Raw genomic sequence first — 17725 nt, 5'->3', positions numbered from 1 at the left:
CACAACGTCTGATGATATCTTGGGTGTCATGACACAAAGAAATTTGGAGTAACGAAAAAGCGGACACACCGGCCGAGGAGGGAGGTTATGCAAAACCATATATGGGCCCTGAACCTATACTTGGGAAAACAAAAACAAATACAGAATCTAAACTTTAGGGGCACTAGACACAGTTAACTAATGCTAAAACAACCCTTACCAAGCCTGGAAAATTCATTGCTGCAATTGGAGAGGCCAGACTCAGAAGAGTGGTAGGACTATCAACGGTACTGGCTACTGAGAAAACATGTACATAACGTATATAATGATGATCCCATTTGCAGATTATGTAATGAGAAGGATTAAACAGCCACCCATATATTCTTCGAATGCAAAGCAACAGCTCAATGGAAACATAACCTGTCATACAGAAAAACCTAGGGACTAAAATTGTAGCAGCAACAGTCAATGATATCTGAGAAGAAGGATTGAGTCGATTGCACTGAACTAGGTAACTAGGAAGTTACAATAAGCCTGAAGGCTGCAGTGCCCGGGGAGCACAAGACCCACTCATTCATCTTCATCATCACCATTCATAGAAGATGAAACTATATCTTATATTTTAATTTTATTATTAAGGTATTATTTTTATAAAGGTAAAGTTAATAACAAATAATACTATATTTTTATTTCTAAGAGAATTTTTATTTTTTTAAATGGAAAAGTACTTATCTATATCCTTGCATAATTTTATGTAGATGATGATTAGATTTTGTTAAAGCGAGATATACCAAAAAAGAAAATATGGTTTTTTTTTAATGAGAAATCGTTAAAATGAGAGATTCAAGATCTATGAAACCCACTTCGTAAAAAAGGGAAATGATGTCAGGTCCAATCTATTTACAACACTCGTTCGCTAAAAAATCAATGGGTCTTTTGTAAAGAAAACATAATGACAACATTCTCAACCTGTTATTAAATCACAGTTGGGTCTATAAAAAAATGTTCGAAATTACATAAAACTAACTATTTGTCTTGGGGGGGAAAACAGGGTAGTGACTATATATAGGTCGGACAATCTGGTCCTTACACATTCATTTCTTTACCTTTTCACAATGTACAAGGTAAATAAACTCATACTGAAGTTTAAAGTTTTCTTTCACAAATGTCATTTTATAGTGAGAAAAGTTAATTTTTTTCAAGTGAAAATAGTTAAAATATTTTTGCTATTAACTGTGCAATTTTATGACTTAGAATTTATAGAAATATTTTTACCTTCTGTTCATTAGGCTAAAATTTTTATTATATATATTTTATCGTTTTTTAAAACAAATTTGATGAGAATTTTCATACGGTTTATAAATAATGTTTGTTACAGCTTTGCCTCCTTGCTGTTGTCATCGCTGCCGTTGGTGCCCAACACTACGGGCACGAAGAAGGCCACCACCACCACGTCGACTACTACACGGAACCTCATTATTATTTCGAGTACGACGTTAAGGACCCTCACACCGGTGACTTCAAGAGCCACAAGGAACAGAGGNGAGAACGCCCCTTCATCAGTAAAATGATTTTAGGTCGTCATCAGGACAAAACAACCATAATGTTTACAGATATTTAAATTTTTACAGCCGATCTCAAACAATGAAATACATCGGACAATCAAGACGAATAATAAAAGACAGATCCAAAGAATGTACACCTCCTGGTACAAACTTTAAGGACATAAAAAAATTATGTTATATAAACTCTGTTCTGTAATATATTCTTTAGATTATGTTTAAATTCGTCCGTGTGAAGTCTTTGTACTGATAAACATAAAAACTGTTTAAAAGGATTTTCAATTCAATGTCACTAATTTGTCGATATCACCTGAACAACTACTTCAATGACAGTACGGAAAATCAGTTTATATCAAACTTCTCAGGTGTAATACTTCGTTTTGACAAGTTTTTATGTTTTGTCGAGTATATTTATTGCACTTCTTGTTAACCATAATGCCGAAAAAGATGTGCTTAAATGACTACGAAAAAGGACAAATCGTTGCGTTCCATGATGTTTGTTTGGGTTGCCGCGAAATAGCAGTTGGTATTGTATGTTGTACAACTGTCGTGAATAGTTTTTACATTGAAGATAGAACTACGATAGAAAAAAATCCAGTGGAAGGCCGCGGAAACATTCAAAGCGCGATCAACGCACAGTTTTAGGTCTCCTTCTTGAAAATATTCATGTCAGGACGTTATTCAAACGACGAGCCTTCCAGTATGTCGAATAACAATTAAAAATACGAGTAAAAAGCTGAGAATATAGTCTACATCTTGAAAAAGGCAGAGCCTCATTTATTATAGCGACACAAAATTTAGCGCTTAAAATTTGCCTACGACGTCATAACTTTGGGGTTAAATTGACTAACGTCATGTTTTCAAAACAAAATATCTGGATGGATCTGATGGATGGAATATTACTGGCACGATTTGAGGAGAGAAAAAGAATTTTTTTTCTCAAACACAACTTGGCGGTGGTTCCGTTATGGTATGGGGTTGTTTTCTTATAATGGTGTGAGCTCTCCGACATTTATTTATAATGTGATAAATGTCGATGGATGTAAATAATTTATAATAGAACGTCTTGTGCCTAATGCTGAAGTGCTAGTAGGTGACAAGTGGATATGTCTTTGATTGTCAAGTATTAAAAACTTGGATGAACTGCAATAAACCTCCATAAGCGGCCAGCGTAAAGTTCAGATATGATCCCGATCGAGAACTTGTGGGGAGATCTGTCTAGAAGAGTATATCGAAATGGGAAGCATATTCCAATCCTATCCAACATTATGGCAAAATTTGTTGAAATAAATGAAAAATTGTGTTTTTCATTTATAAAAAAATGGAGGTCATATAAACTAATACCTTAACAATTTATTAACTGGCCTTAAACTTAATGTTCATTGCTAAAATTCATGTAATATCATTAAATGCTTATTTTAAAAAATCGTGCAAGAAAAAATATTCAATCGTCCTATAAAATGTATTATTTTCATTACAATAATTAAATAATTTGTAATTGGTAAACTGTGTAAAAAACCTAAAACTCTCTCTGTCATGTACATATGACTTTTGAGCGATTAAGTATATGTTGTATACCTATAATACGGCATGTTGTGTGTTAATTGGCAAAACTAGATAATAAATTGTTAATTAAATAACCATCACTAAACTATTTTCTGGAGTGTTGGTAAATTTTATTTCAACCCAACATAATTAATCTCCTTCACTTTTGGACAAAAAGCACTTGAATAAATAAAAGAGAGTTTGTATGTACCTATGACTTTTGAGCGATTAAGTATGTGTTATATACCTATAATATGGCATGTTGTGTGTTAATTGGCAAATATGACAGTTCAAAATCTTGGAAGCACAGAAGATTAAAACATATTTTAACCACCAGCCTCGTTGTTTTACATTTGCTTGTAATGTAATGTTTATTTATCAACCTATTAAATTATTACTTTTCTGTAAAGTTATTAATTTATTAAATTATTAACTTACTGTTGTTTAATTGTTTAAAAATTAATCAAATTATAGATTCATTCTTCTCATTTTCCTTCGTGGTTGTTAGCTTATTTTTTAAGGGGAATATATTAAAAATAATACTAACTTAAATAATAACTTATTCTTTGAAATTTTGGAAAAATGTATAATGAATTCATATTTCATATTTAATGGTGTTGTTCTTGGTGATGTTCTCAATATTCCCTCCCGCACGTGGTGGATTGACTAAAATATATGCTTATTTACAAACTCATAACGTACATCCATCCTAATATAAATATTTAATTAATCTATACGCGGAGGTGCTCAGTGTACTGATGTACACCTGAAGATCCCACCCCTACACCTAAAAGGAGGGCCAGTGTGATGTAGTAATTCTTCTAACCTCCTTCCATTCACGCCAATAAATACATTCACCCGATATACACAAATTCCACTAATCCATTAAACCAATTATCCTAGCCTAAGTAGAGGAGTACTCGATATTGCTCGTCAGCCACTTCCATTAATACATAACCACTCATACTAATAAATACATTCATACTAGAAAGACAGAGATGCTATAGACCCTTCCCACACATCATACTACACATATATCGCTATACTAATCTGGTGGGCCTGAGAGTTGCTGCCGCACCCACGCATACTAAACCACTCATGCCAGTAAATACATTCGTACAATTTAAGGGGTATGAACCACTTGTGGGAGTCACATGCGGCTATTCGCATTTATTGATCTTAAATATGCTATAAGCTTATCTTCGTAGTCGCTGTTATGCTTAAGAACTTTTGACATGTCGGATGGCAGGTCGCAGCTCCTTCTGTGTCGCGCTAGTTGTTAGCATTCTTCTAAGATATGTTTCACTGGTACAAACGCTCCACACGGGAAAAATCCTGGGTTTCTTTTTAATTAGGAGGTGGCCGGGTTTTAACCGAGTGTGGCCTATCCTCAGTCGTGTTAAAATGATCCTCTCTTTTCCATTTTTTCCCGGGCCCAGGGTTTAGTTCTTGGTTACACTGCTTTTAACTCTACAATCATACCACCCCAGCGGACTTGCCATTCATTCCANAGGCCACCACCACCACGTCGACTACTACACGGAACCTCATTATTATTTCGAGTACGACGTTAAGGACCCTCACACCGGTGACTTCAAGAGCCACAAGGAACAGAGGAAAGGCGACCACACCGAAGGAGTCTACAGCCTCGTCGAACCCGACGGTTCCAAGAGGGTAGTCGAGTACGTCGTCGAAGGCAAGAAGGGAGGATTTGTACCCAAGGTACACAGAGGACCCGGTAAACTCGTTGACCACAAGCACGGCCATGTAGGATACGTCCACGCCAACTACAACTTCCACCAAGGGCATGTTCAAGAAGTCCAGTACCATTCTGGCGGACACGGCGGACACCAGGGAGGTTTCGGAGGTCAACAGGGTGGATTCGGAGGTGGACACGGAGGATACTAATTCCTAAGGATCCATCGACTACCAAATAATCATAGATTCATCAACAAACTCTCATTGCCAACTCCATCATGTTGATTGTTTTTACTTTTTGAATAAATTGTTTTGTACATTTTTTAAAAGTGTGGTATTTATGTCACCATGTTCTAACAATCATATCAAAGTATGAAACGCTTAAAACATGTAAAATAACGTTAGGGATCACACTAGAGAATACGTTACAGTTCATTTTGCATCCCTTAAAAAATATTTTGACGTTATTATAAATGCAAATGCACCAATATTGAATTAAATTAAATTAATTTTTCTCTCCTTATTGTTTACAATAAATAGCATATATATACAAATGTATGTTATCGTATAAATACGTTCGCTTTTAAATAATTTGATACATTAGATCTTAGTATAAACAGTACAAATAATTTAGATAAATTAGTTTTTAAATAATATTATTAATTAGTAAGTTAATTTTATAAATATTTATGTATATAAAACAGTTCTTGACTGACTGGCAGACAACGCACAGACGAAACCGCTGAATCTAAAGGGATGAAATTTCGACAGGGCATTACTACAATTACATGAATAGCAGCGAAAAAAGGATATTTTGAAATTCTATCCCTACAGAATTGTACGGACAATTTTTTTACCTTATGTGTAGACCGAAGTGATGAGAAGAATTTGATAGTCGAGGCATCATATTAGAAAGCCATACTAGCACCCTGCATCGCATTAGAAAAATCTATTTAAACAGAGTCCTTCGAGGAAAAGTCGCGGGTAAATGCTAGTCTTTATGTACTATTGTGAACGCCCGAAACGCCGATAAAAGTTACTGCCGAACTGCTCCACGGATTGCCCTTCTTGATGGCCTAAAAGAAAGCCCTGACCTCAATTTTAGTGGGAAAATTGTTAAAACTATAAATTATTATTCGTGAGGGCGTGTACGTCTCTCTGCCTTAAAGTTATTGTTACAGTGTTTTTCAGTACTAAAAAACACTAAAACATATAATACGGAATAATACAACAATATTAATTTAGTATTGATAAGCACTGTAACTTTAACTTTAAGCCGGATTGCAAATGATGAGGCGGAAGGAGAACCTTCTGATGAGGACATGGCTGACGACAAGCCAAATGAAGGAAAACCTTCAGTGAAGCACCTCACCAGGATCCAGCATGATCAAATTCTACACGTCTCGGAATAGGTGCATGTCAAATAGCCAGTGGAAGTGGAATATCTAAAAATCGTTAGTACCACGACAGCTACTTAGATTTGAAACGTTGTGGGGAAAAACAGGCTAAGTACACGATTTGTTTTTCCAAATGAAAATTTATCCATATTGCAAAAATATTTTCAATATTTAATTTTTGATTTGATGTGAAAGGTGTTTAAATTTAATAGCTGTATTTTTCATTAAATTTTTAAGAACAGCCTAGTGCTTCAAACATAATGGTAAATCGATTTTTTGCTCTCCTGTAAAATTTAGAAAAATGGAGATGTACTGTTTTTCCCCTGACCCCTTCATTTGAGATTTATAGAGGCTGACACGGTTAAATGGTTCAATGGTTCCAGTTAAATTGGGTCGTCATTTTGATGGTACATACCCAGAAGCAAGTAAATCTCATACCAACCCTTCAAACATCAAAAAGTCTGTGATAACGATATTGTACAAAACAGTAAAACCGATATGTTCGGTCCCATTATCAACATCGCAGGGTTGGCTATTTTATTGGCTTTTGTCCGTTATGAATACTCGGGATGTTTCGGAGAGGATGTTCTCTTGTTCAAACCACTTCCTTCCAATGCAACAAATGCCGAAATATTCCATTTGTTGACGATTTATTTACAACTAACCAAATTCTATGGTCTGTTTACATAGGAGTCTGCATAGATGGTGCAAAAGCAAACGATTGGCTTTTGAAGTCTCATCCCTCTCCAGCTATCAAAAATCCATCATATTCAAATTGTGCAGACTAAAACAATCTAATCATCCCATCAAATGATTAATCATTAATGTTCAAATTACTACATTTGCATTTGCTCGAGATTTGCTTACATATTGATTACTTTCTATCCAATTTGATTTTTGTATTCCGGATTTTGAAAATAAAGTTAAGTATGCCATTTTAATATTGTTCACATAGTGATATCATCCTCCAGCACATAATTAAAAATGGACTGGCTAATTTTTAACACTTTAACTACTATAATTATCGAATTTTAAATACTCGAATGAGAGGGGTCCGCTGGCTAATAGGTTCGGGAAGCCCGGATCTAAATGTATAAAAATCTTACTGTTAAATATAACTGATTTATACGATAACTTGTTAAACTAATGTCTGTTTATTCAGTAAAATATTTATTTGAATTCACTACCATATTTATTATAATTATTAGCATTTGGCATCATTACTAAATAATTACTTAGATTTTTAATAGTACTGTGGCAGTTCTGGTAATGTTAAGGTACACGGTTTTTTCTTATTCGTTTTCTCATAATTATTTAAGAGGAAAGTTTTCACGAGGGATGATGAGACATGGAGATATGCTAAAGAAAACATATATGGCACCAAAAAATACATATGTACGTATGCTTTTTGTTGTAAACAATGATGCGATAAAACATTAATTTAATACAATAATGATGCATTTGTATTTTTAATAACTTTAAAATATTTTTAAGAGATACAGGACGTATTCTCTAGTGTGTTCACTAACGTTATTTTACATGTTTTAAGCGTTTCATACTTCGTATGATTGTTAGAAACAAGGTGACATAAATACCACACTTTTAAAAAAATGTACAAAACAATTTATTCAAATAGTAAAAATAATCAACATGATGGAGTTGGCAATGAGAGTTTGTTGATGAATCTATGATTATTAGGTAGTCGATGGATCCTTAGAAATTAGTATCCTCCGTGTCCACCTCCGAATCCACCTTGACCTCCGAATCCGCCTTGGTGACCTCCGAATCCGCCTTGGTGACCTCCGAATCCACCTTCGTGACCTCCGAAACCTCCCTGGTGTCCGCCGTGTCCGCCAGAATGGTACTGGACTTCTTGAACATGCCCTTGGTGGAAGTTGTAGTTGGCGTGGACGTATCCTACATGGCCGTGCTTGTGGTCAACGAGTTTACCGGGTCCTCTGTGTACCTTGGGTACAAATCCTCCCTTCTTGCCTTCGACGACGTACTCGACTACCCTCTTGGAACCGTCGGGTTCGACGAGGCTGTAGACTCCTTCGGTGTGGTCGCCTTTCCTCTGTTCCTTGTGGCTCTTGAAGTCACCGGTGTGAGGGTCCTTAACGTCGTACTCGAAATAATANAGTGTTGACATTCATACAAATGAGTAATCCTGTAAACGTAAACAGAATATTTTATATAGATTTTTTTTAATGAAAACTTAAAATCCTGCATTATTTTCCGGACAACCCGATAATAATTAATTAAATTGATTTATAATCCTTATGCAAAGTGTGGCTGAGATGAAAAATGAAAAGTTTCCATAAGAAGTACAAATCAATTTCATGTATTACTTTTGTAAAAGTGTGCCAATTAAAATATGTATGGATTAATATAACAGTTCATAATAATGTCATTTTTTAAAAATTGCCAGCCATAAATTTAAGTTAGAAAAAATGCAAATAGGAAATTAATATTTATAAACATATAAAAATTTCTTATGATTCTAGAACCTATTCACCTTGTACATTTTCGCTTGTAATGTTGAACTGAATGTGAAGGGGGCCAACGGGCTTTATATATATCAGACAGTCAAGCTGGTTCTTATCCCCCCACCGGTGTAAAAGGGTTGGCAAATAGACAAATCCGAAAATGTGGCTTGGTGACATTAATTTTGTAAACTAAATATCTACACGTGACCTGAGGTTTTATTTAATTTCATTTCGTAATGGTCATTGATCGAAGCCTGTAGCGTATCCAAAAGATCTTACAATCCATCAAACACACCAACAAACACCATTTATATCTTCAGAACCATTTTCACCATCCACGACCTCGTAATGAAAACTTCACTCCACAGAAATGATCCAAACTCTGAAGATGGCGAAATGCCGAAACGCGTCTGAACCAACAAAAATCACCTCGGATTAGCAGACAAAGATGATACGAACCTATCGAACAGTAGTCTCACGAAGCCTTTTGATGAATGTTTTAGAGCTCAGCCTTACTTTACGGATCCGTCGTTGGCCGAAACATCTGCTCGGGCGAGATCTTCTCGACTTTTTCCTCCGAATTTTTTCCTCAAATTTATTGTTTCATCGCAGTAAACAATAAAGAAAGTTGAGAGCTGAAAGAACTATTCCCTGATTGTACAAATTTTATGAACGATATACACAATTACAACAGCGCAATGACGTTTGTCTCTTTTCTTTGGATTCCGGGTCACGTCGGTGTAAGCAAAAATGAGGAGGCCGACAGAGCGGCATAAGAAGCTACAAAAATACCGAATGCTCCGTATACCCCGATCAGCCAAGCGGACATAAAAATGCAATGGAAATCAAGCTGGAATGAATGGCAAGTCCGCTGGGGTGGTATGATTGTAGAGTTAAAAGCAGTGTAACCAAGAACTAAACCCTGGGCCCGGGAAAAAATGGAAAAGAGAGGATCATTTTAACACGACTGAGGATAGGCCACACTCGGTTAAAACCCGGCCACCTCCTAATTAAAAAGAAACCCAGGATTTTTCCCGTGTGGAGCGTTTGTACCAGTGAAACATATCTTAGAAGAATGCTAACAACTAGCGCGACACAGAAGGAGCTGCGACCTGCCATCCGACATGTCAAAAGTTCTTAAGCATAACAGCGACTACGAAGATAAGCTTATAGCATATTTAAGATCAATAAATGCGAATAGCCGCATGTGACTCCCACAAGTGGTTCATACCCCTTAAATTGTACGAATGTATTTACTGGCATGAGTGGTTTAGTATGCGTGGGTGCGGCAGCAACTCACATCAGCAAGCACATCTTTTTCGGCATTATGGTTAACAAGAAGTGCAATAAATATACTCGACAAAACATAAAAACTTGTCAAAACGAAGTATTACACCTGAGAAGTTTGATATAAACTGATTTTCCGTACTGTCATTGAAGTAGTTGTTCAGGTGATATCGACAAATTAGTGACATTGAATTGAAAATCCTTTTAAACAGTTTTTATGTTTATCAGTACAAAGACTTCACACGGACGAATTTAAACATAATCTAAAGAATATATTACAGAACAGAGTTTATATAACATAATTTTTTTATGTCCTTAAAGTTTGTACCAGGAGGTGTACATTCTTTGGATCTGTCTTTTATTATTCGTCTTGATTGTCCGATGTATTTCATTGTTTGAGATCGGCTGTAAAAATTTAAATATCTGTAAACATTATGGTTGTTTTGTCCTGATGACGACCTAAAATCATTTTACTGATGAAGGGCTGTTCTCTTCACTGAGCGTGCCCGTTTGGTTTATCACAATCAGAACGGGACCGGGCAAAGTAAACCTGGATAACACTGCTTCGTGTGGGAAATGTAATCATAACCTTTTCAAAAACAGTCAGTAATGATATTGGGTAGTATCGACGACGAGTCATGATTATCATGCTAAATGGATTCTTGCTGGAGAAATTCTTCTCGAAGCTGTTGTCCCATTCGCTTCATTTTTTAGGGAGAACTTTGTCTTAAAGCATGATAGTGCTCGACCGCGTGTTGCTCGTGTTGTCATCCATTGCTTGAAAGATGCTTGTGGTCAACGAGTTTACCGGATCCTCTGTGTACCTTGGGTACAAATCTTCCCTTCTTGCCTAATTTGCTAATTTTGAACCAAACAATTCAATACGATAAACAAAGGATTGTTCGATAATGTATTGTAAATATTGTATGTATGTGCATTTTTAATAAAGATAAATTATTTTGTAGAAAATGACTAGAACTCTCAATGTGTCCACTAAAGTCGTTTTGCATGTTTTAAGCGTTAGATACTTAGTTATGATTGTTGGTCACAAGGTGAATAAATACTACACTTTTAAAAAAATGGTACAAAAAATTTATTCAAAAAGTAAAAACAATCAACATGATTGAAATGACAACGTAGGTTTCTTAATGAATTTATGATTATTTGGTAGCCGATGGATATTTAGGAATTAGTATCCTCCGTGTCCACCTCCGAATCCACCTTGACCTCCGAATCCGCCTTGGTGACCTCCGAATCCGCCTTGGTGACCTCCGAATCCACCTTCGTGACCTCCGAAACCTCCCTGGTGTCCGCCGTGTCCGCCAGAATGGTACTGGACTTCTTGAACATGCCCTTGGTGGAAGTTGTAGTTGGCGTGGACGTATCCTACATGGCCGTGCTTGTGATCAACGAGTTTACCGGGTCCTCTGTGTACCTTGGGTACAAATCCTCCCTTCTTGCCTTCGACGACGTACTCGACTACCCTCTTGGAACCGTCGGGTTCGACGAGGCTGTAGACTCCTTCGGTGTGGTCGCCTTTCCTCTGTTCCTTGTGGCTCTTGAAGTCACCGGTGTGAGGGTCCTTAACGTCGTACTCGAAATAATAATGAGGTTCCGTGTAGTAGTCGACGTGGTGGTGGCCTTCTTCGTGCCCGTAGTGTTGGGCACCAACGACGGCGATGACAACAGCAAGAAGGCAAAGCTGTAACAAGCAATATTTATAAACCCATATTTACCTTCTAATCAAATTTACAATACAAAATAATATGATTTCTTATAGTTATTTGAAATTATTGTTTTAGCTGTATAAAGTTTTAGTGCAAAATTTACACATTTACACTATTGCAACATAAAAACAAAGGAATATAATAGCAATTAATTAAATTGATTTATAATGTTAGCAAAGTGTGGTTGAGATGAAAAATGAAAACTTTACATAAAAATACATATCAATTTGAAGAATTAATTTTGTTATATAGTGCCAATTAAAATATATATGGAATAATATGACAATTAATAATACTGTCACTTTTTAAAAATTGCCAGCAACAATTCAAAATCAGAAAAAAAGCAAATAGGAAATTAATATTTCTATAAATATAAAGTTTCCTAAACCCACAAGACCATTCACCTTGTACATTTTCGCTTGTAATGTTGAACTGAATGTGCACTGGGTCCACGGGCTTTATATACCAGGCGGTCACGCTGGTTCTTTTTCCCCCACCGATGTAAAAGGGTTGGCAAATGGACAAATCAGAAAATTGTGGCTTTGTGACATTAAGTTTGTAAAATAAATATATACATTTGAAAGAAGGATTTAAATTGATTTCGTTTCGTAATGGTACTCGATTGAGGCATGTAGCGTCCTTAATAATCAAATTAAAAATTACTTTAAACCCGTTAACAGTTAAAAATGCGCAAAATATGTTTTCTTATTTATGCTACTGTAGTACATTTATATGTACGACTAAATGTATGTTAACACGACTAAATTTCATTTTCTTTCCAAATGTGTTACAATTACCTATTTTACATTAAATTATCTATATTTACTGTATAAAATATGGTAAAAAGCCTTGGAATATTTCATAATATTTATTAGGAAGCCTTAACCTATCTTAAAGATCTCAATTAACTTGTTTTATTATTTCATTACTAACAATGTAAAAATTACCTTTTTTTATTATATATAATGACTAGAACAGAGAATCGTCCTGCATCTTCAAACATTATAATATTAACTTTTTTTATACATAACTTCATTGATAATTTCATTAATACTATCAGATTAAGATACAGTATAGACTAATAAATTACTATGGTATTATCGGTCTATGATCAGTTATCAAAAATTAATTATTAGGGATTATGACCGGTTTTTTATTTTAAACTTTTCAAGCGACTTTAAAATGATGTAGAAATTTTGTTTTTTCTGATAGTTTATGCAATGTATGAAGTTGATAGTTTGTAAAGTATATAGTTGAACGAATCTGTAATGAGTACCTTCAGCAAATTTACAGGCAGTGTTTGTTGTATTTACTATTTAAGTTGTTAAATAAAGATTTTTAGAACAATCTGTAAAAAATATTTTTACTCTTTACTATATAAAAAAATATATCACTTGCTGTCTTTCTTTACCTCCTTCTTTCTATTTCTCCTACTCTGCTTTTTTTAAATACGACGATATTCATTCATTCTCTTTCTCTCATTCTTTCTCTTTCTTTCTTTATCCCATTCTCCCTCTCTCCCTCTTTCTCTTTCTCTTCTCTTCCTTTCTTTATCCTATTCTCCCTCTCTCCCTCTATCTCTTTCTCTTCTCTTTCTTTATCCCATTCTCCCTCTCTCCCTCTTTCTCTTTCTCTTCTCTTGTTTAAACAAAAAATATTCATTCATTCTCTCTCCCTCTCACTCTCTCTCTCTCTCTTTCTCTCTCTCATTTTCCTTCTCTCTCCCTTTCTTTACCTCTCATATCTTTCTTTCTCTCTATTTCAATCTCTCTCTCTTTCTTTTTCTCTTTTTTCATTAAATACAATGATATTCATTCATTCTCTCTCTCTTTCTCTCATCCTCCTTCCCTCTCTCCCTCTCTTTCTTTGTCTCTCCCTCTCTCTTTCTTTCTTTAATTCTGCCTTTATCTCCTTTTACTACTCTTTCTTGCTCTCTCTCACTCTCTCTCTCTCTCTCTCTCTCTCTCTCTCTCTCTCTCTCTCTCTCTCTCTCTTTAATTCAGTATTCAAACTCGTGAACTGTTTTCACTGGATTAAGTCATTATTTCTTTAATTTTAATATGTAATATTTCAGTTTTTCATGTCATAGAAAAAATGTAATCCAATAAAAACTAAGTGTTTTCCTTTGCCTAAAACCTCAAAACATATATTATAAACAAATATGATTTGAAATTCCTGGTTTTGAAATGAACACCGTTCTTATGTTATACAATAAACAGCATGTTACAATAGCTCCCTTTCAATACACGTGTTAGAAAGTTGAGTTTGTTAAACAGCTCGTGCCCTCCAGATTAAAATAACAAATAAACGATTGCTTTGTAATGTATTAAATTGTTGTATTATTAATTAAATAACAACCGTTTTGTACTGTAGGAATTAAAGTATTTAGGAAATGATCGCGTTATGTAAGTATATTTCAAACTGTACAAAATTAACAGGTTATGTTTCTAATAATTCCTTTTTAGATAGATAGTTGAAAGCTTTTATTTTCATAAAATCAATAATTATAATATAAAAATGTATCGTCTATATAAATAAAACAAAAGGAACATACATAAATGTATATTTTAATTTTTTTTAACCATTAAGGATAATGTCTAATCGCTGCTCTTTCTTTCTTTCTGCATTTTCTTTCTTGTTCAGTTTCACTATTCAAAAGCACCATTTTCGAAATTCTCCAAGCACTAGACATACTGTACTGCGGATTAATCAGACCAATCTTCGAAGGCTGATTTTTAGAGCAACTCCTCTGTTCGCTTTCGGTATAAGTTATTTACTGCACGAGTCGAACGACAGGCTATGACATTCGATCGTGTAGTGAGATAGGGATATATTTTAACGCCCTTGCTTTTTAACATATATTCGGAGCTATATTTAAAGAAGCCCTCAACGATTTCCGTACAAAGGGCGTCTTTATCAATGAGATATACCTGAAAAGCACATGGTATGCGGACGAATCAGTAATGTATAATTACCAGCAATGTATGGTGAAGTCTATAGTCCAGCACTATGTCCTAATGCTGAACGTACCCAAAATCAAGGTGATTGCGTCGTCTGAACAGAAATTGAGATAAATCTATTTGTGAATTGATGCGAGTGGAAAAAGTGATGGCATATACCTTGGTTGAACAGTGTCCTAAACAGGAGATAAATCCGAATTTAGATTTCTGGAGATACATTGTTTCAAATGAAAAGCATTTTTATTCATTCTACGCTCATTTTAAAGTTGGGAATGAGAATGATAAGCTGCTACTTCTCAGTACCGTTATCGATGCGAAAGCTGCACCGCTTGACTCAAGTACCCAGAAAAGCACGAGGCCTCAGAGTTTAAGATTTTTATTCTCTGTGATGTTTTCTTCTCAAGATAACTTTTACCTAAAGTTACCCAAGAAGTTCGCCATTTAGGAACATATTTCAGTTTTAGCCTAATTTTTCCTCATACGTGGTCTGATATATTTTCTCTTGTTATAAAATAGTTGAAACTTCTCCACAGTTTTATGACTTAAAAAGCTGCAGAGCTTTGCGGTATACCCCGGGATTCTTTTTATTTCATTATTAAAAACTTTCATATTTTTATTTTGAAAATTAGTCTTTTTTATTAAGTATTTATTCCAGATACGGTTAGTGGCCAAGTTGGTTTGAGTTATTTTTCCTTACTATTACCTACAGACATAAAGCACTTTGGCTCTTAGAAACCCATTTCTCCTTCCTCAATTTTGCTCGATTTTTCCTGTACACCATAATCTGAGTTTTATTAGATCTTCAGTTTTTACTACTCGCAATAAACGTTAAGGTTGAAAGTTATGGTTGAAGCAAGCAGGAACTGTTAGGTTTTGATATTACACCTCAAGTATTGACTTGAAAGTTGAAAACTTTCGGATTTTTTTAAAACCAATTGTTAACAGCGTGTAATTGTTTTTATGATTGAGTCGTTGACGCTTGAATATGAAGCTGTGCGCTTGACCTACGATGGGGCGACCCTTCCTTAGTTGATGTACGGACCTTGAATAAAGACTATGCTAATAAGCCTTAATAAATGTACAAATGTTTGAAAAGGTCCAAAAAAAGATAAAATGTACTCTATGAACTAACAAGTGATCGCAAACATCCTATTGGGAAAAATAGGACAAATTGGTGATTTATTTCTGACCAAGATAAAAACGATGGTGGTTATGAACTCGACCAAGACGGGATAATAATTGATTAATTAAATTATAATTTATCTCCAAATCTTTCTCGGCTGTTTTGGTGAATTTTCAAACAATCATAGCTAAAACGTATTCATTTTGAACCAACTAATTCAATATTGATAAATGAAGATTGGTTCGTTAAATTTAGTATGGTAGTAGTTAAATTTTGAGTGTTTCTGTACATGCTGTACGCTTGTAATATTGTATGCACTTGGATTTTTAGAGGGTTGAAATAATTTTTAATAAATGCGAATAAAACTCTCCAGTGTGTTTACTAACGTTGAGTTAAAAATTTTAAGCGATAGGTCGAGATAAATGTTAGAAACAAGGTGACATAAATACCACACTTTTAAAAAAATGTACAAAATAATTTATTAGAAAAGTAAAAAACAATCAACAGGATGGAGTTGGCAATGAGGGTTTGTTGATGAATCTATAATTATTTGGTAGTCGATGGATCTTTAGGAACTAGTATCCTCCGTGGCCACCTCCGAATCCACCGTGGTGACCTCCGAATCCGCCTTGTTGACCTCCGAATCCACCGTGGTGACCTCCGAATCCGCCTTGTTGACCTCCGAATCACCTCCCTGGTGTCCGCCGTGTCCGCCAGAATGGTACTGGACTTCTTGAACATGCCCTTGGTGGAAGTTGTAGTTGGCGTGGACGTATCCTACATGGCCGTGCTTGTGGTCAACGAGTTTACCGGGTCCTCTGTGTACCTTGGGTACAAATCCTCCCTTCTTGCCTTCGACGACGTACTCGACTACCCTCTTGGAACCGTCGGGTTCGACGAGGCTGTAGACTCCTTCGGTGTGGTCGCCTTTCCTCTGTTCCTTGTGGCTCTTGAAGTCACCGGTGTGAGGGTCCTTAACGTCGTACTCGAAATAATAATGAGGTTCCGTGTAGTAGTCGACGTGGTGGTGGTGGCCTTCTTCGTGCCCGTAGTGTTGGGCACCAACGGCGGCGATGACAACAGCAAGAAAGCAAAGCTGTAACAATTTTATAACCTTAAATTTACCTTCTAATCAAATTCACAATTCAAAATAATATGATATATTCATTTTTTTAATTAAAAAAAATTATCAAATTTAAACTCATATCCATAATTTAAACTATTGTGTTAGCTATATAAATTCTCAGTCAAAATGCTTCACAGATTTAAACAACTGTAACTTGAAAAACAAAGAAGTATAATAGCAATTAATTAAATCGATTTATAATTTTTATGTGGCTAAGATGAAAAATCAAACCTTTACCTAAAAATTATAAATCAATTTAAACAATCGCTAAAATCCATACGGATTAATATAATAGATAATTATTAACAACTTATTTTTTAATAGCTGCTTATAAGTAGTTGAAAATAGAAAAAAAGGAAATAAATATATATGTAATATTTTCGAAAAAGACCATTCACCTTGTACATTTTCGCTTGTTATGTCGAACTGAATGTGAAGGGGGCCGACGGGCTTTATATGTGTATCAGTTGGTCACGCAGGTTCTTTTTCCCCCACCGGTGTTGAATGGTTGGCAAATGGACAAATCTGAAAATGGTGGCTTTGTGACATTAATTTTGTAACATAAGTACCTACCTAGAAGCTAAGGTTTTATATTTAATTCGTTTCGTAATGATCCTCAATTAACGCCGTAGCGTAGCAATGAACGACTTAATAAATAAATAAATTAAAAATTATTTCAAACTCGTTAACAGCTGAAAATGAGCAAAATATTTTTTTGCAGTGTGTAAGCTGGTTGTGAACTAGGTTGTTTACGAAAAATGGAGCTATCCAGCAAAATGCTATACTATCGACCAAGCCACGCAATTGCAAGTATTTCATATTCATATAGCGAAGT

The 17725-nt window shown here is 35.1% G+C and overlaps 3 protein-coding genes and 1 long non-coding RNA gene across 4 annotated transcripts; 1 reads left to right on the top strand and 3 right to left on the bottom strand.

The window, feature by feature from the left end:
- Positions 1-1079: 1079 nt before the first annotated feature.
- LOC112128313 (larval cuticle protein A2B-like) lies at positions 1080-5113 on the top strand. The gene is made up of 3 exons (XM_024230291.1): positions 1080-1103; positions 1358-1483; positions 4665-5113. Exons 1-3 carry the CDS (start codon positions 1095-1097, stop codon positions 4992-4994), a joined length of 465 nt encoding a protein of 154 aa, XP_024086059.1. The 5' UTR covers positions 1080-1094; the 3' UTR covers positions 4995-5113.
- A 2788-nt stretch (positions 5114-7901) lies between these two features.
- Positions 7902-8330, bottom strand: LOC112128315 (dormancy-associated protein 2-like). Its single transcript, XM_024230308.1, has one exon. The coding sequence runs from the start codon at positions 8328-8330 to the stop codon at positions 7902-7904; it is 429 nt and encodes a 142-aa protein (XP_024086076.1).
- A 2693-nt stretch (positions 8331-11023) lies between these two features.
- Positions 11024-11671, bottom strand: LOC106673691 (dormancy-associated protein 2-like; the record flags this gene model as incomplete). Its single annotated transcript, XM_024230307.1, has 1 exon — positions 11024-11671. A coding segment is annotated over one exon (528 nt), but the record flags the coding sequence as incomplete, so codon positions are not given.
- Positions 11672-16218: 4547 nt separating this feature from the next.
- LOC112128314 lies at positions 16219-16455 on the bottom strand. Its single transcript, XR_002910938.1, has 2 exons — positions 16402-16455; positions 16219-16359 (listed from the first exon to the last, which is right to left on the bottom strand). It is a non-coding gene; the product is annotated as an uncharacterized LOC112128314 (long non-coding RNA).
- Between the last annotated feature and the right edge of the window lie 1270 nt (positions 16456-17725).

The sequence above is a fragment of the Cimex lectularius genome, unplaced genomic scaffold, assembly GCF_000648675.2.
Source record: "Cimex lectularius strain Harlan isolate CLEC.00 unplaced genomic scaffold, Clec_2.1 scaffold277, whole genome shotgun sequence".
Taxonomy (NCBI): Eukaryota; Metazoa; Arthropoda; class Insecta; order Hemiptera; family Cimicidae; genus Cimex; species Cimex lectularius.
This window is presented reverse-complemented; position numbering and strand designations above follow the sequence as displayed.